At 42.3% G+C, this 23,041-nt stretch overlaps 1 protein-coding gene across 1 annotated transcript; it reads left to right on the top strand.

Moving 5' to 3' along the window:
* Positions 1-1,041: 1,041 nt before the first annotated feature.
* Positions 1,042-21,281, top strand: LOC117820894 (proline-rich transmembrane protein 3). The gene is given in 7 exon segments (XM_034694825.1): positions 1,042-1,114; positions 10,568-10,697; positions 12,167-12,315; positions 12,318-13,061; positions 13,153-13,449; positions 17,040-18,869; positions 18,872-21,281. Coding segments are annotated over 7 exon segments (3,417 nt in total). The 3' UTR covers positions 19,066-21,281.
* Positions 21,282-23,041: the final 1,760 nt, after the last annotated feature.

The following is a 23,041-nucleotide window of genomic DNA, read 5'->3' as shown; positions in this document are numbered from 1 at the left end:
GTCCATTCATATGATCAACACTGGATGTAAACACAAAAGTAAATCAGTCTTCATGTGATATCTCCATCAAAATCTCAACCTAAAAACATATTCCTGTATGTAAGGTGGGTGTCTTAAAATATGCAGGCTTTGCGCACATATCCCCTACCTCTGACATATTAGTCATAATCCATGTGCAAAACTATGATCACATCTTTAAATGTTCCCACTCCACCCAACCCAACCCTTCAGCGTTTGTGCAGGCTCAGTAGTAATGTAATGGCATTAGGACAATCCTCTGAGCCACACAGGTTATTTTAAGACTCAGGTGCACAGTGCAAGTGATACTATGACTGTAAGTAGTACACTAAGAGTAAACATGACCGCTGCTTTGAACTAACCTTAGGGACCTCTGTATCTTCCTTGTCATCCTATGCAAGATTGCAGTCCCCACAGCATGCCCAAACTAGAGTTGTTGTTCTTGTGTAATCAGACAAAGGGGATGAAAGGGGAGGCACTGAGCCAAGGTGCAGCATGAGGAAACAGTATCATCTTGGCTCAGGCCGGTTCGCTCTCCTTTACAAACCCCTGGTTAGAGGGCAGGGAGCTAAAGTTTCATGCACAGCTCTGTTCCCAGCTCATTGTCCTGCTGCTGCTGCTGCTCCTGCTGCTGCAACACTATGCCAGAAATGTCAGGTGCCTCCTCACCTGTCTCCACATGACTCTGCTTTCACACCTCTCTAACCAGCCAATTCAGAGCATAGCAGATTAGTCCCAGTTTCTAATCTGAGAGAAAAAAAACCCCAGAACCTGGATAGTGTCTCTCTGCACGCTGTGTGATGATGTCAATGCCAGTGTCGTCATATTTCTACTGGTCTCTGTCTGAGCAAGCTGCTTTGTGAAAGGTATATAAGGTGAGGGGGGTGCTCTATCCGTGAGTGCGTGCAGGACTGCTGTGCCGTTGCGTAACAGACGTGCCAGGTTGTAGGTTTTGTAGTAGGTTGAGTAGGAAGGCAATCGTGTTTATCTGCCTGGAGAGAAAAAAATGAGAGGGAGGGAGCGATGTGGAGAGAGATGAAGCGGTCGGAGGGGGCGTACATCTCTGTAGTCGCTCATGGCTGGAAGGCTGGCAGAGGTACAATGCTGCTGAATGCAACCTCTATGTATTTCGAGAGCAAACGTTTTCCAACTCATGCGAGGATTTTAAACACTGTGTCCTGCAGAAAGGATGAACTGAACCTGGATTAAGGACACACTTTTTGGGGCTAATTTGGTATTTTCTAATCCTCATCCTCACTGCCGCAGAAGACGCCATCCGGGAGGAGCAGCACAGACCTGCAGGTATTCGGCTATGTTTAATGCAAACAGATGGACATAGGATATAACATAGTGGAGCGGCTGCTATGCGGCGATAGATTTGCGCAGTGACGTCGCCTCTACCTGTGTCAAGTTTTTCAGGATGTTAACTTTAAAGTTGGTTTAAGCAACCTTCGCATTTTCTACCTGATCAGAGCTTCCTGACCAGCACCAATGTTTTGTACGTAGTTGGCGTAAATTAAAGCCCACTACAGAAAGTAAACTTGGAGCGTAAAAGTGCAGATCCATTCAGAATCCACGACATCCTCCTGCCTTTGGGATAGTAACGTAGCCGCACAGCAACGCCTCGTTAACGACGGTAAATAATGTCTCGTGTTTGTAAGTAGGCTTTACAAAAAAATATGTTAAATAGCTGTCGAAATAATTGTATTAAATGCCAAGTAGACCATAGACTTAACAGAGGCAGATTTAAAATAGCCACGTTATAGCTGACATCAATTTTGCACCTGTATTTAATTATGTAGGCTTCTCGTTCATAAGCTATAGATTATGTTACAATTAGTCAGGTTTTTACTAATACTAAACTGTTAATTACAAGGTGTAATTTAATAAGAGGATGCATCTAACGTTAAATCAGCATACAAATGTGCTATACTGTTATTAATATTCATTATGAGTGGATTTCATGTATTGTGGACCATATTCACTTTCTAATCTACAAAATAAATCGTCAAAGCTTCCACATAATCCTTTAGCCTTCGCAACAACATGCTCACCATGCGTTTTAAATGGTGACCAGACAGAGGCAGCTCCTTAATGTATTTTGTTTACTACGTATTAACACTGTAATCCCGTATGCCTGGGTATCTAATGAGGAAAAACGTAATGACTGACTGTTGGGAATGTAGAAATAATCAACTGCATTGTGGTGAAAAGGCAAAAAAACTTGCTATGTATCCATTTGGCAACTGTTAACACGTGCGCAACGTGTTTCTTTGTTTCTGTAGGTGGATGGGCGTGTGTTTACAGTATACTAACTAGGGTAGTCTAGCCTTAACTGCACACAGGCTCATAGATGATCTGGACTCACCCCCTCCTCACCAGGATGTGAACGCATCCAGCTGTGGATGGAAGGGTGCAAAGTGGGGGGAAGACCCGCACGAATGCACCTCTAGCTGAAGAGCGCACAGGCAAAGCTGCTTTAAAGCGCTAGTACTGAATGGAAGGTAGTCATGTCAGCTGACTGACAATGGAATAATGCCATATCCATGTGTAAAGCAGCTCTATTCAGATTTATTGACTGGCTGTACATGGAGAAGTGGGTTTTGGAGGTATATCTGTGCAAGAGAACAGGGGCCTCATGTAAAAAAGGGTGCATACGCACAAAAACGTGGCGTACGCTCTTTTTCACGGCAAAGTTCAGATGTATCAAGAGTGAAATGACTCTGGAAATGTGCGGTGCCTCGAAGCGGCAAACTCCAGTCTAAAAATGAGCCAAATGCGAAAGTGCTAAAAACTGCAGTGCATCGAGGATCCGCTTGAGGCTGGCTCCGGAAGTACCGGAAACCACGTACACACCAATTAAAAAGCTGCTCTTTACAGCAGAAATAAATATGTTTACAGCCTGGTACAAAAGACAAGTGTAGTCAGGATAGCTCATTTCTCGATCGGCACACATTGTAGGGGATTGAATTTTTTCTGCAATTTCGAAGATATTGAGATTGTGAGTCTTCCAATGAGAGGCACAGCTGACTTGATTGACAGGCGGGAACACTGTAGCTGTTGGCTAGGAGGCTCAAAGCCCGCCTCTTTATGTCACAATCGCTTGACAGCAGCAGTATGGCCGCCGCAGACGATTGGCCTCAAACAGCTCTTCCGAAACAGATGGGTGATGTCACGGATACTACGTCCATATTTTATACAGTCTAGGGGTGCCTCACGCCAACTTCATGGTTGGCGTAAGCACGTTTCTACAGCTGTTGATCCTCGCGCACAGATTCATACATCTAGATATTTTTGTGCGTACAACGTTTTCTGGATTTGAGCGTACGCCAAATCCCAAGTCTTTGTACATGAGGCCCCAGGTGATGATCATCTGCACACTTCAGTATGGAGTCACTTTTAAACACATTTAAATACTATGAAGAAAAAAAGGATCACTAATCAAACATATAATAGGCCTGATAGCTTGAAGCTGACCTCACAGCTGAATAATAGGAATCCTTCCATTTAACACAGACATGAAAACACTGCCCAGAACAGACCGTCCTGAAGAGAATGGCTTTTGCAGAATGGAAAAATAAATCATAAATCACGTAAAGCAAAAACCTACTAAGCTCTAGACATGATTTGTCCTTAAGCTCTTTTTATGGCACTGGACCTGCTTGGCTGAGGTAATAAAACGTAATACCCACTGAGACCTACCAAATGATACTGTCGTTTTTTATATACATACAATCTGTTTGCAAGTTCAACGATTTCCACACGACACCCCACTTAACACAGCGGGCATTTTATTGCATCCAGCTGCAGCAGTGTGAGTTCTGGGTTGAAGTTGAGCTGTGGTTTACTCCTCGAACCATGCTGCAGTTATGTCTTGGGATGCCTGTAATCTGTTAAACTGAAAGTGTTTTTGTGGCTTGAGTGGTTTAACAGCTGTCTTAGTTAGTCCTGTGCGTAATACCTCTAAGGGTGTGTTTCTGGGAATATGTGATTGACCAATTAATGACTATTGCTTGAATCAATGTAAACAGTATAAGCTATCTGGTGAACTTTATTTCTGTGGTTACCTATGTCAATGTCCGTAGTCTGTTTTACCTCTACACACAGAAGAATGTGTGAGTGTGTGTGGTATAGCCACAGTGCTGTTGAAATGCCTCACCCTGACCTTCAGCCTTTGATCTGTGGCTTGAATAAAGGCGGAACATCAGTCAAAGATGTTTTGCCGCTCAGCACTTTTAAGCTGGCCGTCCTCTTCAAATGGGGATCAAAAGCATCCACAATTGGTTCTGGATCCTCCTCTTCATACATCATGACCTCACTGTGTGGTCGGTTGCTCTGCTGGAGTTTTGGCATCCCACCCCAGGCTGTGGAGTGCCACGAGAGAGGCATCTTTAACAAGCTCTGGTTTGTCTTAGACACTGAATGGACAGCTTTAGTCTGAGGCAGGGGTGTAGAATTTGGGAGAACTTGCTTTCAAACTTTCTGCAGAATCTGATTAAGCTGAACGCTCATTTATCTTCTGATGCATACATCAACTTCATAATTTAGTGCCTGTTTAATTTGATGTTTTTTAATATCTCAGCTTTTAATTAAATAACTAAGAGAATATTGTAAAAGCTGTTGGCAATCCATATGTTATTCAAAGGTGTGGAATTTGTAACGGTCAAACCCGCGACCTCCCCCCCTACCCACATACCAAGTTAACCACACATACTTCCATTTCCCCCTCTCTCTGTTTCCCTCTGTGTCTCACATACTCACAAATTCACATACATACATGGCTTCACAGTCCCACCTCTCCCCCTTCATGGCGCAGTACAAACAGGTTATACATCTGTATGCCGAGTAATACTTAACTGCTCTTTTGGACTGAGGAACCGTTGCAGTGCAGCAGACCACACTGATACAGCTGGTTTATTCCAGTCTCTGTCTGTCTTTCTCACTCCTTTGCTCTGTCAGTCTTCACTATTCCCCTGTCTTTGCTCTCTGCGTCTGTTCATTTGTGCTCTCAATGCAAAAATACTGCTTCCTCTCGCACCATCTAATCTGATTCTTACAGTTGATATTTTTTTTATCATTTTCTTCTCTCACTGTCTGTTCACTCATCCTTGTTCTTCTGTGGCCTTTAACAGACTTGTCTTCTCAGCCTAGAGGCCTGCACCTGGTCGTGGGTGACTTTGACTGTTAAATTATGCTGTTAGAGAGGCACCTTGACATTGGATACTTCAAGACAACTCAGGTCTTAGTTACTCTGTAATAGACATTTCCTCACAGTCTCATGCACTGACAGAGAGGACCGACATGTCCACACATATTCACACATATTCACACAAGGGTTGCATAATTTTTTGCCAATCTGGCCACCACTTTGGTTTGAATAAAAAATGTATGACAACAATTGGAAAGATTGACTTCAAAAGTTTGTGTGACATTTAAGTGACTCATACTAACTTTGGTGATTCCTTCAGTTTTCCTCAGCTCCACTTGTGTGGTTATGGCTTTTCTCTACTCTACAGCTGTTCAGGGACCCGCCACAAGATAGTTAAAAACAAATTGTATCCCTCTGAGGATGAATTTGGGTATCCCCTGTTTAAACCCGGGCCCTAAAGGCTGATTTATACTTCTGCATTGAATCAACGGCGTAGATAGCTCCCTGTTAGGGACCAAGCCGTAAAGCACAAGATATAGGTGTACGTTTTAAAGAAAAGTGGGGGTTTTTTTACCCCAAATTAGGCAAACCAAATTCACAAACCAAAATTATAAGAACTAGGCCTATAAAAGAGGTCAACTTAACATAACTCAATTTAACACAACAAAATGTAAGGTGTGAACTATACAAACAAACCCGAAACAATGAGACAAAAGGGAACTTATATAGAGGTTGAGCCAAACCAAGTTTAACTCAAGGGGTAAACACAATGGACGCTTAATTAAACTAAATTCATAATAATACTAACTAAGCCTAACCCCCCTCCCATGACACAGAGCCCATGGTCTGCTCCACTCAGCTGGCTTCAGCACAAAAGTTCTTTTCACCCTTGGCCACACCTTTCATTCAAGGAAGTGCCATGCCTCTAAGCCAGGTAACTCACTGTGTGGCTCCAGCCATCACACTCCCGTACCTAAGCAGAGGCCTAAGCACGTAGCTGACGTCCACCTCCTCCAAAATGTAACTACACGTAGAATCGACGCGGACCGCAAGCCCTGTGATTGGTCCGCTCGGCAGCATTGTATTTCCCGCATTTACAGCACTTCCGGACATCAGCTGTGTATTTCATCTCCTCCTCTCTATTCTTCATGTAATCTTGTCTGTATGATAAACAGCAACATGTATCAGCTGTAGAGTAACATAACACACTCTGAATCGTGCGGAAGGTGCAGGGCCGGAAGCAGGCGACCGGCTATCAGAGAGACCACATTGCTGTCAAGCGTTTCGGTGGAGAATTGCTGCGCGTCACAGACTCAACGACGCACTAGTATGTGGTGCTCATGTCCACGTCAGCCACTGCTACATAGGGGCGACGCAGAAGAATAAATCAGCCTTAACTTTGCCAACACTTAAGCCTTTTCCCCCAAACACTGGCAAAACTAGGCGCTACTGATGTAAAGTGCTAATAAACAAATGTTAGCATGCTAATACTTTGAAATAATGTTGTTGACTTAGTGAAGTTAAAACCTGCTAAACATCTCATGGTAAACATTTTGAATATGTTTGGATACTGTCATTAGTATTTAGCTCAAAGCATTGCTGCGCCTGTTACAGACTCAGAGAGCTGCTAGCATAACTTTAGTCTAACTGTGTATCAGCTTTTTGAGCTTAAGTTACATATGTTAGGGAAACCAGTGCTTTGATGCCTTGCTTCAAGGAAAAATAGCACCTTTCTTGTATTTATAAAACAGAGCCACACCTCGAACACCTTTAGTATTTGATCATTTGCCATACTCTGTGATCAGGATACACTTTGGCCCTTGAGGTTGGATAACCAGTGCTTATTGAGACAAATGTACTTCACGCCAATCTCTGCTTGAAAGACACAGGTCCTTCTGTACACAAACAGACTCATGTCTGCCCTTGGAAACATTCACACAAATTGATGGAAAATTTTCACTGCCAGACTTTTAGAATCTGGCCGAGAAGAGGGAGAACATTTGGAAAGAAAGATATTCTCCAAAAAACGTGACTGCCCAGTCAACTCCCTCAGTAAAGCTCCTTGTGTGAAGTAAAAGTACAGACATTATCTGATCACATTGATCCATACGTGTAGACATGACATCACTACTGCGATGATAAACAGATTACTAGCAGCTGTGTTGCACTGAGTCATTTTATGTATGACCAGCAGGTCTATACTGTGGGGCAAAGGGTTTATAGTATCTTCAGACTGTTGCTTGCAGCTGTAATATTGGTTATTATCCATTGGCATTTCCTGCTCTGAATAAGAACGTATTGTATGAGAGACAGTGACGACATCTACACAACATGCAAACCCCATTCAAATGTAACACAGAGTGATGTGCCTCCCTGCCCCCAGGAAGCTGAACATGACAAAAATACTCTCACTGACCCAGCACCCATCTGCCTTCTCCCTCTGGGACAATTATAAAGGGACGTGCTGTGTAACTCCATGAGCATATGGGTCTGGCTCTTACTCACTGTTAAAGGGATGTAGCATAAACGAAGCACTTTAGGGGAATACAGACATGATTGTTTCTCTTCAAGGCAAACACTAAAATAGCTTAATACACTGATCTAGGACATGATTGTGGTTTCTGGCATGTTATTCATACGGCACAAATCAGCTTAAAATTACTCTATTTTGTATTAGCATGATGAAAAATAAGGTCATATTCTGCAATTTCCAGTCCAATTTTTTGATGCACTGCTAGCGTGTTTGGCTGCGCGTGTATGTGCATGAGTAGAGATGAGATTAATGATGACAGCGCTTCTAAAGCAGCAGCAGCAGCAGCAACGTGTCTCTGTCCTCTGCCTTAATCTTACTGGGCTCATTAATCTCTTTCTTAATATAAATACATAGGCTGAGGCATGCCGGATTACACTGGATCAAGATAGCAATATGTTTACTATAAGCAGTTTCTCAATAGTCAGGTTGTTTACCCAGGACTGCCAAAGACTTCACACCTGCCTAACCTCAGAGGAAAGGTGAAGTGGGCTCAGTTTCTCTGCATGCCTTCTTGGACGGACCACCATGTGTTCGCTTTGACCATAACAAACATGCTTATCCTGAAATACTGCGTCCTCGTGACTCTTCTCCTTTTCTCCCAAATATTCTGCTCCTTGCTTTCTGTCACTTTGTATCCACGAGCTATCTCCACATCCTCTCAATTTATGGCCTCAAATGCTCCTCTCAGTCTTAATTCTGTCACAGATTGCCTCAGTTCCAGCTCCCTCCCTACGCTGTTCCCTCTGTTGTCATCTTCATTACCATCATCATCCCTCTTCCACCTTCTCTACCCTTTCATCTTTGTCTTTCTCCTCTTGCCTGCTCCTCTTTTTTTATCTGTACATAGGATGTACATTTCAAGTATTTTCCGTGATCGATCTTAACGATTAATTATCGATTAATCATTATTAATCATTAAAAAAAACTAAAAGTGTTCCATATCAAAAACAATGCCAAATGTGTTTTTTCCCCTGAATCAAATTTTCCTTCACGACACAATGTATATAACTGACAGTATTGAATAACTAAGGATTGTATTGAGGTGTTCAAAACATTAAACACGCTGAATATCAACGTGTGGAGCAGGCTCATGATCTCCACAGACATACAGTCATAAAAGTGAAGGCTCTGACTTCAACAAGAGAGCTGAACAGAAACATATATCAGACTCACAGTGTCCAGTTTTCTGTCTACTCATTCTTATTGAAAAAAATAAGCATGTGAATGTGGTCAGTTGTCAGCGGGGAGCGAAACTGGGTCATTATTAGTCCGTTCGCGGAGTAAAGAAGCGCTTGTGGAGACCTGTCACTCAGCCGTAGCCCCAGCTCTGCTGTACGGAACACCTTTAGTAATAAAATAATAAGAATTCATAGGTTTTATATAGTGCTTTTATTAACACTCAAAGTCGCTTTACATAAAATAAATACAGTAAAATAAAACAATACAAGGACAGAGGTGAGGCGGGGGTAGAGGTCATGTGTTGTATCCTTTTTTGAACAGGTAGATCTTGAGGTGATTTTTGAATGATTGAAGTGAGTCAGAGTTGCGGATGTGTGGAGGGAGAGAGTTCCAGAGAGCTGGGGCAGTGATGGCAAAGGCTCTGTCCCCCAAGGTGCAGCGCTTGGTCTTGGTGATAGGGGACAGGAGATTGGCATCTGATGATCTGAGGCAGCGAGATGGGTAGTGATGTTTGAGGAGGTTGGTCAGGTATGAGGGGGCGATGTTATTTAGGGCTTTGTAGGTGATGAGCAGGATCTTGAAGTGGATTAGTTAGCTGATTCACAACAAAACATGCTTTGAACTTAAAACACCTCCCCGATAGATTAACTAAATATGAGATCACATGACGTTTGTTCCACGTGATATAAAATCAAAACAAAAAAATGTGTTCGAGTAAGTTCTTAACAATCAATTAATTGATAATCGTTTAATTGTTGACATCCCTAGTAAATTCTCATATCCACCGTATCACTCTATCTCCAGGGCTCTCTGGTAGCCTACACCTCGGAGCATGCTGTTGGACTGTGTTGAAATAACTCCAGTTAGGAGGGAACAAGCGTAAGAGAAAGAAAGGGGAAAAACAGCGATTAATCATATGTTGGATTGGCCAACAGCCTACTACACTGGAAGAAGAAGAGGTGGATTAGACTGGAAAGAAAAATAAACACTGGAGCTTCTGTGAGTAGGTGGAGATTGAGATAGAGTAGCGCTTCCATTACTGCTCTCTTGGATGTTTTTTCTCTGCAGCTGCTCTTGTGTAACATCAACACAATAAAAATGGAAACAAAACATTACAGAAAGCAAGACCAAACCAAAAAGAGAGCCAAGATTCTATTTTGTGATCTTATTTCTTCAAATACTTTACAGTATAACCTGTGACTTCCTGCTCGATGACTGACCCCTTGTTTAACACCCACATACTCCCACATGTTTTTTCCATACCCTCACACACATTACTCACATCTTCAATGTGTTCATGAGCACGAAATGCACATGCCAACCATAGTGTGCAGCTGCAGTTATTTCTCAGAGAGCAGGACACTGCGGCTGTGAATGGACCTTCGGTGAGTCACAAGCAGCAGAATGAACTCTCCCAAAGGCACTGATTTCTTTTTCTGTGCATTCCCTCCTCCTGTTTGAGCCGGAGTTTCAGACTGACACTGACTGCTCCCGCTCAAGGTTATCTCCCTCTATGACTCATATGTAGCTACTGATGTGAAAGAATCTAGGATGATGTTAGTCAGAGGCTTGAATAGTAGAGGAAAAGGAGTGTTTTTTGATAGAAAGGTGCATGTTGAGGAGGGGATGGGACTTGCAGCTGTTATCTAGATGACTCGTAGGAGTCTGTGGGATTGTGTAATCCCCAGGAGCCCCAGAGATTTCTGCGTGTCACTGGGCTTTCGGGGGCTTCACCACACTCGATGTTACAGCTGTCAGCTCCTGGCATCCACGGCTCAAACAGAACAAGCAGAAAAAGGGAATAGTGGAACACGAAATGTAAGACTAGTAAGGAGAAAAACCTGAGATTCATCCAAAGAACATTTTATGGCAGGGATTGAGAGAGAAAAAAAGTTTGTGTCCATCTGTCACTGAGGAAAACCATCTGCAAGTCCTTTTTTAAGTCTTGATCATTTGGATGGTACTACTTGTTATATAAGTTAACATGCTGAACTCTTGTCTTTGTGTGCATCAGTGTGAGTCGTCATATGTGCCATGTCTACTGAAATCATACACCTTACCACACCCTGTGTCTGTCAGTGTCGTTCTGCTGAAGGGAGTTTCATTGGCCTGCCCTCTGAATCAGCAGAGGGATGCTGTAGGACATTCCTCTGATATTATACACACCAGAAATTCCCACAGATTTTTTCTGTTTCATGAATTAACTCGGCTCTAAATAAACATTCAGGCTGTTTTCGAAACAGCCTACTATACTAGCGGTACGTACTGATTTGGCCAAAATCAGTATGTAGTATGTAAACAAGAGCAAAATCTGCAGTATGCCAAAACTACCCGGATGTCGTACTGATTCGGGAAAATTTCACAGTATGCATGGGACCAGTCTCCCTCGCGTACTGTTTCCTACAATGTTGTTATATTATATTATATTATGTTATGTTATATTACATTATTATTGTTTACTACAACCTGCGGTCATATTATACACCTGTATTATTTATTATATTGCTTAATCTGTCATTACCAAACCATAATTACACCATGTCAACCTGTCACTACTGAATCCTTTTTAATACTGCCTGTAATTACTGCTATTCAATCCGTTGTAACATTTGCATTTATCTAATTCCATTGTAACATTGTATATATCTAAATTGTATTTTATCTTTATTCTATCTTTATTTATCTATTTTTATTTGTACTTATTTCATTTTACTAATTGAAACTTCTTCTTGATTTTATTTATGTCTGGGTTGCTGCAACAACTGAATTCCCTCCCCGGGGATCAATAAAGTAATATCTTATCTTATCTTACAATGCACAGCGCTCAATCCGCTTTTTCTTTTTTCTTCTTTTTTGAAAGGGGAATTCCATTTTTAGGTGCTGTGAAATTATAAAATTCCATATAAACTACCTCTTAACTTTTAAAATCATAACTGAATGCTAAAGAAGCAGTTTCTATATCAGCTTGGCTGTTGTTTACTTCCACTTTCCGTAACCGGAAATCCAGTGACATCTCGCTCAGCATAACATAACAGATGGAGAAGAGCAGCCATTCTACATACTAAATTCAAACGCAGTATGTAGTAGCCAGTACCTACTGCCTACTATATTTGTAGGTAGTATGTAGCAGGCCGTTTCGAAAATAGCCTCAGACTCCCTACTCTCTTAAGTCTGAGTTGAAATATGTTTTTGTGTTTTCATGCACTTTGTTTATCCGCCCTCAGTGCTTTTAAGTTTGTTTAGTCTGTTTGTGATTCACAAACTGTATGATTTTTATGTCTCAGCAGAAGCAAAGTGGAAGAATGGTGTGACACAGACGGACAGCCAGAGGGACCAGTCACTGCTGACCGCTCAGAGGAAGACCATGGCCACGTGTCTTCTTTCCTTGGCTTCCTTCTCTCCCTCCTTTATCCCTCTGATGCCCAGACCATCATTGGCTCTCTCCTTCCCTCTCCCTCTTAAACCTCCATGATAATTCTACACCTCAGCCAACCAGGCAGAGTCCTAGATTCTGGCCTTCTCTGCCTCCCAGAGGGCGCAGCGATGTGCCTATCAGAGCCACGGCCCGGGATAGAGTGACAATTACGACTGCAGTGACTCAGGGGCAGAGAACATCCCGTCCTTCTGCACAGTCCACTTCCTCTTTTATAGCTGCCCTTTCTACACAGAACCTCAGCAGCGGACCAGTTCTAACTCAAACAACTGCCTCCAGGCCTAGAACTGATACAGCTAGGTTAGCAATGAGCACTGCTGTAGCTAAAGGAGTTGCTACTACTAAAGGCTCAGTTCCACCTGTGCCCACTTTGCCCACCTCTGCTGTCATTGAGTCTGCAGGTGTAAAATCTGTCACTGCAGGAAAATCACAGAAAGAATCTGTCAAAGATACAGGGGATGATGAGTCGCAGGATTTGGGATCAGGTAGTAATGTCACAGTTACTGAGGAGTCACCGATTCCTCCGCCAACAGCTGATGATGGAATGGCACAGTATCGACCAGACGCACAGACTGCAGTATCTCAAGTTTCTGATGTAAAAATGCCGGCACCGGACAGCCAGACTGTGAAGCCTCGCCTGTTTAAGCTGACAACAGCCAATCAAACCTCTACCACACCACGAACTGAGACCAGAGCCACACTGTCCCCTTTGGTGACCAAGCCCACACCTCGGACAGGAGTGTTAACAGGTGAGACATCCGAATGAATGCTCCATAACAATAAGGTGCTTTTGTGCTAAACCCTGAGTTAATGTTCTAAACAAGTCTTTCTCACTTTTAGGTGAGCTGACGGCAAACACTCCTCCCACTACCCGGGTTCCTCCAAAGCAGGACTCACCTGCTGAGACATCACTCCAAACAACGACTACAACAACTCGCTCTGTCGATAAACCAAAACAGAAAGCAGGACAGCCAGTCACTGCCACAACACAGCAATCGACGACCACATCTACAGCCAGGCAGTTACCCACTACACAAGAGGCTGTGATAACAACCCTCAAAAGTACAAATCAACCTAACAAAACAGCACAACATGGGAGAAGTAGAACCAGCACAACTATACAGTCATCAAAGACAGGTAAGAAAAGAAGGCCCTGTGCTTTTATGTGACTAGCTGCAGAGTGTCCTTTACCCTTCGATTATAAATGGAAGTATTTGTGCAGCTGTGACTCTTTTACTGGAAGAATCTGGAAACGGCTTCAAAGGGGGGAAGAAACAGAGTAACTTTTCCATGGAAAGCGGGGTGGTAGCTGCTGTGTGGGGCAGACTGAGCAAGGGAAGAAAGTATGAGCATGAGGTGAAAGGGAGAGTTCAAGAGAGGGGGGCAGGGGAAGAGACAGACAAGAGGAGAGTGGGGTCTGCGAAAGAGACAGTGGGGAATACAGATGAGAGTAAATGGGGTGGGTGAAGTGTGGTAGAAGAAAGGTACAAGCATAGAAATGCAGGGAGTGGGGTGGGTAATGAAATCCAGATGCACAGAGAAAAATGATGAAGGGAGGAGACTTGAGGAGAGGAAAAGGAAAGAATGACACATGGAGTATATGAGGCAGTCACTAAGATACCATGTGAAAACATCTTAATGTCATACAGGCACTCCTGTTCCATGACCACATTTAAAGTCTGGAAGTAGGTGTCTTAGAGTATGAACAGCCTGAATCCATGTCAGTACCAGTTTGTACTGTTGGCATGTTTGTGTCCACATTTAGATCTGGGTCATTAATGAATGTATGTCCTTAGAGATGAAACAGGATGTTCATTTTTGTAGTTCTTTTCAACATGTGGACATATAAGGCAGTGCGAGCAGTGAAAGCAGTGCGTATGTATGTGTGTGTGTGTGTGTTAAAAAAATAAAAGGAACTCAAGGGTACGGGTAGGTTTAAGTGTATCCAGCTGTGAAATTTGATCAGAACATCTGGAATGTGTCTGGATCTTGCTCCTGTAAGGAAAAAAAGTTTGAGGGAAGGAAGTAAAACATACCTTTGTATAAATAAAGAAGTGTGTCTGTGATCTGCATGCAGAACTCGCTTAAGTGAGTCTGCAAGTGCAACAGTTTGTATGTGTGTGTGTATGTGTGTGTTTGTGTGTGTGTGCGATAGAAGGGTCTCGGAGCAGTGCAGCTGAGTGGAGCCAGAAGCTGAAACACATGTTGTAGTGAGTAATCAGTCAGTGTGTCAGCTTTATGGATGTCTTCTCTGGTTTGAAGATGGACTCTTAAAAGGCTGATAGTTTGAGTGTTTAACCGCTAATCATGTTGTTCCACCGTCCATCAAGTCAACACTAATTTGTGTGAAACCATTCTTACAATATAATCCTGGCTGCAGCAACCACTTGTTCTAAACACCCCATCAGTAACAGAGTCATTATATCTTTCAGTTCACAGACACTAAACAGAAAGTAGCGACACCATTTCATTGTGCTCAGATACAGTATGTTGAGTGTTTTTAAGCTGTATGTTACCCATACTATTAGTTCACAAAGCCTTTGGTGATGAATGAATGGTGGCCCTGAAGGCCAATAGTCATAGATATTTCAAAGGCGCAAAATATATTTCACAGAACAAAAATAAATTTCCCAAAACCAGAAAGGGTAGGACCATGGTACTTGTTTGTGATTGGCTAAACCCAAGTCTATCCAGCATCAGTCATTTATCATTTCCTGTTTACACTGGTTACTCCAATAGCAGAGCCAGCGTGAAATTTCAAGTGTTTACCAGGATGGAAGGGTAGCTTGAGTTGGTAGCGCTATACTTCAGAAAGGGACATACATAGTGTGAACAAAACAGTTGTCCAGGTCCCAGCAGCTCTGATGATATTGTAACAGCTTTACTGTTTGTTAAATGTGTTCAGTGCAGATGTTCATAATTCCTACAGTGTTGACAGTCAGTGAAGCCATCATGAAGGCTGTAAACAGCACGGAGTGCTGCAGGAGGGTGGGGCTGAGGTGTGACAGAGAGGTGTGCGAGTGAGAAAGAGGAGAGACAGCGCAGGAGAAGTTATTCATTCATTCAAACATTGATTGTTGCTTTGTTTGTTGGCGTGGTCACGACTGACAGTGACCGGTTAATAAAGCTCTTGTGTTCACAAATCTGCTCGCCATCCTTACAGCGTCCAGATGGACCTTACATTATTGCCCCCCTAACGACATTCAATGAAGAATATCCGCCCCTTCTCTAAAGTCCGAGGTCTCTTAAGCGTGATTTAAGGTTCCAATTGATATGTGTATTTCATGATACGAGCAGAGCATTTCCAGAATCACACTATATGTATGTCCCTTGTTGAAGTATTCTGCTATCAACTCAAGCTTCTCTTCCATCCTGGTAAACACTTGAAATTTCGTGCTGGCTCTGCTATGGGGTAACCAGTGTAAACAGGAAATGATAAATGACTGATGCCGGACAGACTTGGGTTTAGCCAATCACAAACAAGTACCATTTTGTGATCTGTGAAATGTATTTGTGTTCTGTGAAATATATTTTGCGCTTTTGTAATATTTATTACTATTGTCCATTCAGGGCCAGCATATGAATGGCCTCAGGATTATAATAGTGTTGGGTGTTTCTGGGGTATTTCAGGAGGATAAGGTGGAGTGCCTTAACAAACAGAAGTATGTGTTAGCATGAGAAAAGAAGAAAGAGAAAGAGAGAGAGAGACTAAGGTACCACATTGTTAAGGTGTTGTCTTATCTAATGAGTCATGCATTTTAAAGTGTATTTAACTACTAGTCTCATGCAATGTAAGGTGACCTTTGGTGCCATGAAAGCTTCAAATAAAAGAAATGTGTTTTATGAGCTAGTTATATAAAAGTATATAAAAGTCTGAACAGTTTGAGGGTTTCCTGGTTCATGGCAGGGTTTGGTGTTATGTAATTGTTGTAGATGCTCTTTAAATTACATGATGCAATGAAGCCACACAATTGCCACACACTTATTCGAATGAGTTTTGTCCAGCATAATGCCTGTTCTATTCTTTAAAACAATGTGGCTCATTTTGGTGGTAGGTATTCAAATCATACTGAGACTCTGTCACTTTATGTAATTCTGTTGTATTTAAAAAGGGTGTACCTATTTTGAGATTTTAATACTTAGTGCAAATAAAAGCAAAACCATATTAGACTTTTTCTTTAATATGCAAAACATTGTCCACACATTGTATGCTGTATTTAACTGAAGGTACTATATTTTGGATATGCCTACGTGTGTGCTTTAATGAGTAAAAGTTACCACGAAGGGATGCTCTGTGTTTCCATAATAAGCCATGTCTTAAGACATGATTTGAGCTCATGGTTGATGCACATACAGGTTTTTGACTAAACTAACCAAGCACAAGATGCTGAAAAATGAGAACTTATGTAAACATATTATGTATATAACCTCTCATTTTAATGAGAGTCTTCATCAGACCATGTCTTCATATTTATTATATATCAATAGACCTAGAATAATGTGGTTGTAGTAAGCCAGTTTAAGTACAGTAATGAGCTGAAAGGGTTTCATGGTTCCAGGTTTTGACTCTGATGGTGAGCTACACCCCTCTAGTGCTATAACGTAGTATTTCATGCACTGTTTTATTATTGACTTGCCATTCAAATTCATGTCATACCAAAGAAGTTGAAGTAATTAACATTAGAGTTTCATATTCTAAATGTTAAAGCTTTGTTTCTCTTTTCTAGGGAACTCTTCCATCCTTGCCACTGGTGCTGCACCCGTTGCTCAAACAAGGTTAAGCCCCACATATCAGACTGGTGTCATTCAGAAGAACCGCTCCATTCTCCTAGGACATCCTCACCAAGCTCCACACTCCACTTTGAATCCAACCCCCACTCCTGGTGCCAGCCCCTCACCCAGTGCCACACTTCTATACTGGGGGGACCTGAGTAGAACTCTGGCTTTTGCTTGGGAGCTGCATGTCTATGGCTCTGCAAGCCTTTTCCTTCTCATGTTTGCCGGAGCTGCTCTTGGCCTCACTCTGTCCCCTGGTGCAAACTGTCCCCATCGGGGGGCTCTTGCACTTGCCAATGCTCTGTTGTTTCTGGCTGGAGGCCTGAGGGCTGCTTTGTTTCTAATCGATCCCTATGGCACCAGAAAATTCCTCCCTCGTCCTGCAGTTACAGCCCTCTACAACTTGCCTCTACACCTGCTTGTGTGGACACAGGCTGCCCTGGCGCTGCTTGCAATGAGGGTGAAAGGAGTAAGTGTGTTACCTTCAACCTTGGAGCGTCCTCCTCTTGTGGCTGTGTTAGCTGTGTTACAGTGTACCCTGCTTCTGGCAGCCGATCTGCTTTCCCCAGCCCTGTCCCCCTTGGTACCTGTCACCCTTCAGGTCCTCTCACTGTGCTGGGGTCTGATTATCTGTCTGGGCTTCCTCTGCTACATCTTTCCACGTTTACGCTGTCCTCTAAATCCTTACCCTGGAGCCCCTGAAGACACTCGGAGGAAGGCTTGGACAGGGAGAAGGTGGATGGGAGTGAGCCTCGGGAGAGTGCTTGCAGTATGTGCAGTTCTTGGGGCACTGTGCTGTGGGCTGCATGTACACGCTACCCTGTGGCTCTATGGACTACTAGGGAACTGGACAAGCTTCAACTGGGGATGGTGGCTGGTGCACTTCTGGGCTCGTCTCCTTGAGCTTGCCTGGGGGTTATCCCTCCTTGTCTTGGGTTCATGGGTGTTCTGGAGACCTCAAGGATGCAGAGGAGGAGAGGAGAGTGGACCAGATGGAAGGACAGCAGGAGACCTGCCATCCCCTGGCCAATCTGTTGGCTCCAATCAAAGACATACTTGCTGGTCCAAGATTGTCCAGAGCCTGAGGGGGAAGCCCTGCAGAAAGTCTGACAGTAATGGGGTGGGAGGGGGTGTAGGAGGAGGAGGAGGAGGACCTGGTGAGGTTCCGAACAACTGGGCTGGCCAGGAGCGTCCTGGAGCTGATATCAGCAAGAGTCTGATCAGGAATCAAAACCACGAGCAGGCTACTGCTCAGCCACGCTGCGTCAAAGATAGCAACAGAGGACGCAACCACAGGGGCCACTCTGCAGAAAGAGGCATATCTGATGGCTCCACGGGTTCCCTGCTGAGACTGCAGGCATTTGGACGGCCTCCTCAGCGCTCAGTGAGCGGCAGCCTGGATCAGGACAGAGACACTTCATTGTCATTCTATGAGTTTGATCTAAGGCCGCCATCTCCCATTGACCTGACCCGCAGCATAGACGAAGCACTGCACCGGGAGCACCTGCTTGAAGGAGGGAGCTTGTTTCATCCTTTAAACCATACCTCACAGTCCCCCTCCCCGGGTTCAGGGATCAGCCAGGGGCCCTGGCTCCGTAGGAACAGTGATCCTCAGCTGCTATCTGAGAGCAGTGATGCCCAAACAGAGTCTTCCATGCCATTGGGGGGCAGCGTTCTTAGCAGTGTTCCCAGCAGACAAGTGACTGCTCCCCCAACACCCTCCCACCAGGGTCACAGGTGGGCTGGGAATGCTTTAGGAAGTGTCCCATCATCAGTGTCCTGCCTGTGTCCCTTCACCCCTCCAGAACATCAACAGGTCATCTGGAGGATGGAGTGGATGACACTCGGCCGTTCATCACCCCAGACTCAGAGAGGGCACGAGGGAGAGCCGGGAAGCCTGTGGGGTCACGTAGTTACCTGGAGGTCAGCAGACATGACGACTCTGCTAGTGTCAGCAGTGAAATAATTGACCTTTAAACCAAACCTGGGACCAATGACTACACATCAAACACCCCCATTCAGAAATACTGTTCCTAACAAAGATTTTCTTCAACAAATACTGGGATTTTTTCCATTAAACTGTCTGAAAATTAATTATTTTTAGAAGAAGGAAATACTTTGAAGTGTCTCTGAGTGATAACCTTCTTGGATATCACTTAGCTGCCTTTTACCTTGTTGAAGGGTCGTGTTTATGGAACAGGTATGGTATACTTTTACTCCAGGAGTAAAAATAGGCGCTATAGCACAGGTAAACAAAACACAAATCTCATAACTCTTTCCGTCTCACTCGCACACACACATTATTTCCCTGCATTTCTATGTCTTGTTGTTCTTTCACATTCAAATGCATTACATAAGTAACACTCTTACATGTCATTTTTAGATCTACAACTCCCCTGTCTGTGAACAGCACCAGAGTCTCATTAAGTTTGATGGCTAAAAGCCAAGAGTGGCTCGAAGCCTCCCCTTTCTATCGTTTCTGTGAAAAAAATATATTTGCATTGCAACAGTTGTGTGAATTTCATAGCTTTCTTAGTGTTCCTTTGCTGTCTTCCACATTTCAATTATGTTTGTGATGTAAACATGTGCCATACAGTACATAAACATGGTTGTTTCTGTGCTATTTTTATGGATCTGTAAACCCATTTGTTCGGATCAACCCTTTATAGCATCTTCCCAGTATCATAGTGACTCAGCAAAAGATTATTCCCTCTAAGCTCCTCACATGCTGTTCTGTTGTCTGTCCAGTCTGCATTGTATGATAATGTTAATCTGGCTACATGAACACACAGGTAGTGATCGACAGGCAGACATGCAGAAACATGGTTACACTATGAAAGTGTTAGAGGCATCTAGCTGTAGCTGAAATCGACTTCAAAATGAGCTTTAAGCATTTACCACTGAGATTAAAGCATCACATTTGTTATTTGATGGAAAAAGCTTTTGCAAACAATAATTATACACCATAAGAGCCTCTGACTGCATTTCTGTAGAATTTGACTAAGAATGTTAAACATAATCATGATCCTATCCATTGCATTGAGTCAATTTGGACGTTTGAATATGTTAACTATTGAAATGCTACACAGCTTTGCAGGGCTGCACTTCACAGGACTGGCTTGGCATGAACCTCAGATATTCTCTAGACCTTACTCAATAACAGAGCACTTAACAGTAAAGCCTGAGCACTAGACTGAAGTATTTTACTACTTAAGAGGAAATATATTTCAATTATATGATGTATAAGCAACAATGTAAATACTGTTATTTTTGATGTTCATGAATAAAGGTGTATTTGAAACCTGTGAAAGACAATCTAAAAAGGTGTTGCTTATGTTTCTGAGCTGTGCAGTAAGTTACACTATTTTGACGTCAGATTGTGGCCTGTTTCAAGGACAAGCAGAGGTGTGGCAGTTCTACTTGACTCCAGGCTGTTTAAAGTATTTTTATGATGCAGGTTGTACAAAATGAAAAGATGATAATGAAGTTCTGCTGGATTTTGATCTCTTTGTGTTTCACTAAATATACAAAGGTATGGAAAAATACAGACAAACCACCAAACAAGGAACCATGTGTAGTCTATTGATTAATTTGAAACAGTTTGAAATCCTTACCTTACTTTTTTAAAAGTTATGTTCCAATATCTTTAAATTCATTTTTTAATTGACTGTTTTGATTGAATTTGATTACACAAATGTTTTCCTGAGCATCTGTTGTAAATGCTCAATAATACATTTAAAGAAGTGACGTTTTTCTAAAATGGATAAACATCATTTTGGAGTAAACCCTCTTTTAAGCCTCTGTTTCTGATTAGAGCAGGTCAATGATTGGTTTTCCAGTTACTTCAGGGCGACTTGAAGTACGTCCCAGTGGTGTGAGTTGCTTGACTTGTTCAGTATTTGAGGTACAGTGGCCTTATGTTGTCTACATTCCAATGAACCCATAAGATTTCACTGTAATGATACACATCATTACCTCTTTTCCTTTTTAAACAGGGTGGTTTCACACCCATGTTGTTCTCTCCTAAACACAACATACCTATATGTGCCATAGAAAAATACAATATTGTGCCCCCTAGTCGCAGTGCATCAGTACAGTGTATATTGATATGTTTATTATGCTCATTGAACTTTTGTTCTTGTATTTCTTGCTGAGTTTCATGTCTGGATTTTAATAAAAACAGCAAAACCTAATACTCTTCATTATTATTACTTTTAACATTTGTTTGAGGGGAAAGGTATGTGATGATAACTGAATGGATGTTGTTGAACCACTCTTAAATTAAGATTCAATGTCCAAGGTTATATTGTCAATATACAACTTCATACAATTCACTGTAGTCAAAGCACCCTCTGTGCTGCACAAGGAACATTTATAAAGAAATATTCAAATATTCACAAGTTTTGTGCAACATAGCTGCAAGTGGTTGTGGTGGGGGAACATGGTGCTATATTGTAATAATAACTTTATTTATATAGCACTTTTCAAAATAAATTACAAAGCACTTTACAAACAATTTTTAAAAAGCAGTAATTAAGAACATATCATTATCCAGCAATATTAATAAAACAAGGATCAAAGCAATAAACCATGAAAACAATAAAAAGCAAGTCTAAAATAGTGAGTTTTTAACAGAGACTTAAAAGACGACAGTGTGTTCCCTGATATCCTCCCACAGGTCATTCTACAGCAACAGAAAATACTTGATCACCTTTTGTTTTTCTGTTTGAGCGTGGAATAGTTAGGAAAGACCTACCGGAGGATCTGAGGTTACATGATGGCTCGTAGGGAGTCAAGAGGTCAGCAATGTAGTCTGGAGCTGACCCCCTACGAGCTTTAAAAGTCAACACCATCATTTTAAAATCAATTCTAAAATGGACATGGAGCCAGTGAAGTGACTTTAAAATGATGTGTTCTCTCCTGCTGGACCTGGTTATGAGTCTGGCTGCTGCGTTCTGGATTAGTTGAAGTTTATTGAGGTTATTTTGTGAGAGACAGGAGTAAAGCGAATTGCAGAAATCTAACCTGGATGAAATAAAAGCATGAATTACTGTATCTAGGTTTTGATTGATAACAATTTTTGACAGTTTTCTTAATTGAAAAAAGCTGATTGGACAACAGAATTAATGTGTTCATCAAAACTGAGGTGAGAGTCAAAACTGAGGTGCCGAGGTTTCTACAAGAGTCCGTTATACTAAATGGGTGTGGACTAAGATGGGCTGAAATGTTTTGTTGGTTTAAGTCTGGACCTACAATAATTATCTCAGATTTTTCTGAGGTAATGGTATGGTCCTGAGTATGAGACACTCCCATAAAAGAATGGAACAGAGATTAGTAAAGCTCATGCTCTCTACTGTGCTAATACTAATGTTGTCAGTGACGTTAACTAGAACCAGTCAGTCAGAGCACCCCAGTTAAATGTGGAGGAATGAAACAAGCTAGTTATCCAGATAGGACCATGAGGTCTGTCTTAACAACAGTTGCTGCCTGTGAAGGTGAAGAATATTGTAGGAGCAGATTTTAAGTTTGTTTAAATGGTACATGTGTTGGTATTACAGTATTTCTCAATTGCTAAAACACATTTCTTGTATCCACCACGCTTTTCTCAACACTAAGCACAAATCCCAATTTTCAAACTACATTCACCAAACCTCTGACTCTTCCTGCAAACAATGTTATCAGATCATACTCCAAGTCAGTCAAAATTAAAACAATACTGAGCAGTCATTACACACTACATCAAAAAAATGAAAACAAATGAAAATCAGGACATGAAGCTGTAGAACTGATGTTTTTGTTCACAGTAGGATAAATGAATTTAGCACCTGTATCCAGTAAAAATAAAGTATAAAGGAATATAAATGTGAAGCACATTACAGTGTAACCCACAAAATCAAAATGAAGTGCTTAAAGTATCAACAATCACTCAGCCACAGCATCAGGTCTTCGTGCT

Source organism: Notolabrus celidotus, chromosome 11 (assembly GCF_009762535.1).
Source record: "Notolabrus celidotus isolate fNotCel1 chromosome 11, fNotCel1.pri, whole genome shotgun sequence".
Lineage (NCBI taxonomy): Eukaryota > Metazoa > Chordata > Actinopteri > Labriformes > Labridae > Notolabrus > Notolabrus celidotus.
This window is presented reverse-complemented; position numbering and strand designations above follow the sequence as displayed.